We start from the raw sequence: 6,000 nt of genomic DNA on the forward strand, positions 1-6,000 counted from the left end.
AATATGAGAAACACTGAGATAATTTGCTTTGGTAGTTAATATGTAAGGTTCCTACTCCCTTAGACAAAGTAGACATCAGATGCATTTGGCTATTCTTTTTATGTCACTTTTGGTTATAAAGCTTTTCATGTACTTTAACGTTCTTTTACAACAATATAACCGATACTAAAGAGAGTCAACCGTTGTTCCCACCCATGTTGGTTTTATCTTTGGTTGATGGTTGTTCACATCCTTATCGGTTTGTTTTTTGGTAGATAGTTTACTGCTGGCAATCACACCACATCATCTTTTTATACTCTTAGTTGGAATCTAAAATAACCGCCATACAAGAGGAGGGCTTGATTTTATTTGTTTTGTGGACTGTTATTTTTTGTGTTCGACTTTTTTCATTGGACAAAAGTGTTGTCATACTTCATCTCACATCCCCCCTTCCCATTGATTTCTTTAATTGCCCCCCACCCCCCCCCCCCCACCCCCCCCTTTCCCATTGGTTTCTTTAATTTCAACTTCTCTTTTTCATTTGCAAAGTGACTGACACTGTGCCCAAAGTCATGAATATACTGTAACAATTTAATGTTTATGAAGGATAATTATCACATATCAAAGGAACATTCGTCCTTGCTTTCATTTATATTCTTCGTCACGACATTTTCTGGGAAACCTCTAAGGATAAGTAGCTGGAGATGATAATTCAAAAGACCCTAGCGATGGCTAAACGATACTCTTTGATTTTGATCGATAATCTCAATATGTGTTGCAGACGGTAATTGTGGAAGAAATGCATGATACACAGTAAATTGTCTCCCTCGTATTAACCAATCAAAATCTAGCATTTTGACATGAAGTATAATAATATTATATAGGGGCAATGTGTTATTAAAAATACACAAACATTTTAACAGTACATATAGATGTCTTTTAGTATACTTCAACCATGACCGATTATTTTCAAGAATAAGAATGGAAAACTGTTTTAATGCGTGACATAACTATGTCTTTTTATAACATAAAGGTTCCTTTGTCAAGATGTTGAACAACAATAAAAGTACCAGTACTTTGATGTATATTGTTTTCCAATACAATTGTTGTCTTATGTACATCCGACCAACATCCCTTACTTTCAAACAGAAGTCGTATACTCTCAGTATAATAGTTTTTCCGTGTTCAAAGCTTCCTTTCGTGGTTTTGTAATATCCTTTGTCAAATCTAATCATAGTTTGGTCTAGCCAAATATCATATGCTGGATATAGTTTATCAAAGTTTTCATGTAAAAAAAAAGTAAAATAACAAAAATACCGAACTCCAAGGAAAATTCAAAACGGAAAGTCCATTATCAAATGGCAAAATCAAAAGTTCAAACACATCAAACGAATGGAAAACAACTGTCATATTCCTGACTTGGTACAGGCATTTCCTTCTGTAGAAAATGGTGGATTAAACCTGGTTTTATAACTAGCTAAACCTCTCACTTGTATGACAGTCGCATATTATTTCAGTATGTTAACAACAATGTGTGAGCAAAACAAAAAGACATATTTTATAGTGTGTCTTTCTATGTTGTGATGATACACTATTGTTTCAGGTAGGGTGAAGGTTTGCGCCTATTAAAACGTTTAAACCCGCTGCATTCGTTTGCACCTGTCCTAAGTCAGGAACCTAATCTTCAGTGGTTGTCGTTTGTTGATGTGGTTCATAAGTGTTTCATTGAAGTGCATTTTGCTGCTTGTTAAACTTTTATGCTTTTCATGAGCTGTCTAACGAAACTACGTTCGTTCATCAACATTTTTGAAGGTTCATATTAAGAAAATAAAGCTTATTATTATACTTCATGTTAAACTGCCAGATTTTAATTGGTTAATACGAGGGAGACAATTTACTCTATCCCATGGCAAATACTCTATTACCCTTCACGGAGACGCTTGATCAAGTGTGCTCTTTAATAAATACGGATGATTGTTATGTACAAGACGACATAGTTTATTACTTCGGATTTGAAATTTAATAGACAGTAATAACAGAACATTCAGTAAAATAAATTAAATAACACATATCTGAGAGGGTTATAGAGCAGATTGTTACCCCTCGAAAAGACATTGTCAACCTTGGCTTCGCCTCAGTTGACAATGTTTTCTCGGGGTAACAATCTGCTCTATCACCTTCTCAGCGATGTGTTATTTATATAATGTCCCTTAACGTAGACCACACATCTTGTTAGTCATTCAACTTAATCTATAATATTTCACTAATTTATTTTATTTTTCCTGACCCCTCTTTAAAAGGGTTCATACTTTATTTCTTTGTGTATAGTATTTCTAACAGGCACACACACCCATATTTAAAATATATATATATATATATACAAGTCTAAATTGAAAACAACGTTCAAACCTATGATTGCGTTGGATAAAAACCGCAATTTTTATACGTGTGCATGCAAAACAAATTTCTTGGTAGAGGGGTCTAAATACAGCACAAACAACATTTTCCAAAAGACCAAAAAGTGAAAAAGTATATTTTAACAAAACGCATTTGACTAGCAGGTCGAACAACGGATGTTCTTAAACCCTGCTGACTGCCATGGCGATTGCCAAATAAACGGATCACAGATGTAACAAAATGGACCTTAATTTTTAATCTAATACTAAATAGAAAAAACAAAAAACTTGCGGAAAAGATGGTATACCGCAAACATGAGGTGCAAAAATTTGTACACCATATCCGGATTTCGACAATTAATGTCTCTTCAGTGATGTTAGGAATCGAAACGGTATTTGGAAGGCCATATAATTTACCTCAATTTGGGATTGACTCTTGAATTTTGAAGAGTCGAAATAGGATGAACGGATCATATAAACCCGAAGGCAAATATAATACAAGCCCAAACGAAAAAATATAAACAAGTCTAAATTGAAAACAACGTTCAAACCTATGATTGCGTTGGATATATATATATATATATATATATATATATATATATATGTTTTTGAGATGTTATAATATCAGTCACCAGTCATAGACACATACATATAATTGACAAGATAACCGTATACTCGAAGAGACACAGAAACTATAACAGCACTATAGGGAAATCATATATATTATATTATTTACATTGAGCTAAAAGCATGAAGCACAATAATCGAAGACTGGACAATTGTTCGATAATACATTCAACACTTTTAATGGTTTATATACAAAAAAGAAAGGAATTTTAGAATCAGTGTCAACAATGTTGATTCGTATAATGTATATTGATTGATGAACCTTCTTTTTTGTCAGAGTGCAGGAATGGCTATGCTATGATTTTGTGTTTTTAAGTTTTCTTTAAATAAATGTTTCCATATTTTATTTTCTTACATTCATTCATCGACAAGTGATTGATGAATACGTGTTGCACACTAAATGAGTATATATTAAACGAATTATGTTGTTGTTTATTTCTATTAAGATATTATGCAATTTTAAAATTAGTTTAGAACGTTTTGAATGTATCGTAAAGACAGTGCAAATAATCCTTCGAAAAGTTTTCCCCAAAGGTTGATTTCCTTAATACATCACAACGAGACTTAATGTCCCTAAAACCAGATATTTGAAGGACGTAATTCATCAAATTTAAAAAAAGGAATAACAATTTTAAAATTTCCAGATTTCTAATTGTGTTTATTATTATCCTTTCCTAATCTATAGACTTGTGGCGTACTGTTAAAAGAGCTTAATTAAATAATTTGGACACACTTTCACGTAAAAATGGAAAATTATGGGTTAACTTTGTAGAAATTAGTTTTTTTAATGTCTTAAAATCTCAGCTTTCCATTATATTTCTCTATTTATTTAACAAATGTTATAAAATAAAAATAGTGTATGGCTCTGTTCTCGTAAGATCGTTTATCATGCGAATCATTTCACAAAATGACTAAAGTTCCTCAAAAACAACAAACCTCAGTGAAACGAATGGAGTTCCGGTTGTTTTTTAATAATTGACAACACATAACTATTATATATTTTTAAGTTTAAAAATCCGCAAAACAATTATAGCATTGCAAGTGAATTTATATCTTCTTGGCGCCGGTATTTGATGGTTTTCGAGGAGTGTTTTAACTCAACTTGGAAATTGACTTTCGCCATGTCACCAACTTTGTCCCTCCAACACTTCGTTTTCATACATGCTATTTTTTATTACTGACATTTTATGCCATTTTTAATTCAAACAAAAGTACTCTATGTTAATAATCATCAGAGTGATCTCGATTAGGAAAAAGCGGATAAGATTAGAATTTATGACACATCTGGTGAGAGAAACTCAGAAATTATCAAATGATTGCCAATTTTATGATACTTATAAAAAGAATCGGTTCAAACAGGTTAATTAAATTATTTTGTTCATGTTTGGTTTTACAGTGCGGAATAGTTGTTGCTTTCAAAAATAAAATACAATGTGCGTTTTAGACGAAATATATTTTAAAACAATACCCACACACGTTCTGCAAAAAAGAAGGAAACAACTTGTTGACTAAATACCCGAACATCTATAAGCACTTCAAAAAAGAAAGAGAAAAGCAGTATGACTGTACCTGGACATCAATATCCTCTACTTCTAAGGATAATTCCTCTATTGTGCTTCCATGGCGTAAGTTTTTTAAACGTTCTCTGCGTAAATTTTGACGTCGTCTGACCGACATTGTTAAAATATGTTGTTTCTTTTCAGAATAACAATGCTTAACTATCAAGCCATAATGCCATGTCCAATACTTTGTTCTATTATCAAAGTCGTGATAGTTGATTATACTTATCTCAATTAATCATTTCTATTATTAATATCATTCCAATCACTTAAACAGAATATTAGTTAATTACTCATTTTAGTCCGTTTTGTACATTATGCCTAATATATACTAGTACCACCACCGACAAAATTGGTCTGATTAAAACTGATGGCGCGTTAGGATAACACAAAGCCACTCGAATAGACACAAATCGCTCCGTTCAGATTGAAATGATTGGCTTGAATTTGGTACTTATAGGCCGATTACTTATTGTACAAACTAGGTGGAAAATCGAAGATGCTACATTAGCATAGAATCTGCCTATTGGATTGTCCGTTACATTGTGATTAAATCACTGTTCGTGGTATATTGGTTTTTCAGAAGAATATATCTCATTATAAGCATTATACCTTATTTTGCAAAGTTGAATTCACTGTAAAATTATATTCAGCTGATGAATGGATAATTCGATATGTTAACTAATCAAGGGTTATTTTTTTTGTAAAGATCTGGGCTGATATGCATAAAACCACTTAAGTTAAGATATCCAATCGTAGTACTAATCTATCGTAGGAAATGTAGAAAAATCCGTCCGTTCGGAACAAATCTTAACTTAAGTAGTTTTATGCATATCAGCCCTGGGGTGTACGGCAATAGAAAGTAACCAAAAAACAACAAAAATAGACATACATGTATCCCTGCATGAGATTGAATGAACATGACTGTAGCTTGGTTGAAAAAGCATATATTATCAGATATGAACTATAAGCGGTCATCAAAGATACAGGTCTTAATTGTATTTTTTAATAGGACTCGAATGGTGTTCGAATCAAATGAGTTTTAAGGTCAAAACAATAAAAAAAACGTAAAATGGTTTAAGTAATAGGCATTTTAACAGTGTGATATGTAAGATTGCCAATGAGACAACTCTTTATCAGAGACCAAATGACATACAGAAGTTAACGACTATAGGTTACTTTTAAACTTTTAAAAGACTTTTTGGATAATTATTAAGCTGTATAATATGATCTTTTTACCAAATAAGTTATCAAAACGCGTTTTGTAGCGTTCTGCAATGTAAATGCGGAGCAGCTATTTTTGTTTGTTTGTTTTTCCGTTTATTATAGCCCGTTTACGCGCGTAATTGCAGTTATAGCAACCAAATTGTCACTGCATTGTGGCGCTTACCGTAACTAATGTTTCTATCGCACAGACTTTCTGTCTTCATGGAACAGAA

At 32.3% G+C, this 6,000-nt stretch overlaps 1 protein-coding gene across 1 annotated transcript in view; it reads right to left on the minus strand.

The window, feature by feature from the left end:
* Positions 1–4,986, minus strand: part of LOC127737995 (pleckstrin homology domain-containing family G member 7-like) — a 49,516-nt gene extending 44,530 nt beyond the window's left edge. Inside the window, exon 1 of the mRNA XM_052249391.1 lies at positions 4,572–4,986. Within this exon, the coding sequence (XP_052105351.1) occupies positions 4,572–4,679 (108 nt within the window). The 5' untranslated portion in view covers positions 4,680–4,986. The remainder of the gene's footprint in view (positions 1–4,571) is intronic.
* Between the last annotated feature and the right edge of the window lie 1,014 nt (positions 4,987–6,000).

The sequence above is a fragment of the Mytilus californianus genome, unplaced genomic scaffold, assembly GCF_021869535.1.
Source record: "Mytilus californianus isolate M0D057914Y unplaced genomic scaffold, xbMytCali1.0.p SCAF_1, whole genome shotgun sequence".
Taxonomy (NCBI): domain Eukaryota; kingdom Metazoa; phylum Mollusca; class Bivalvia; order Mytilida; family Mytilidae; genus Mytilus; species Mytilus californianus.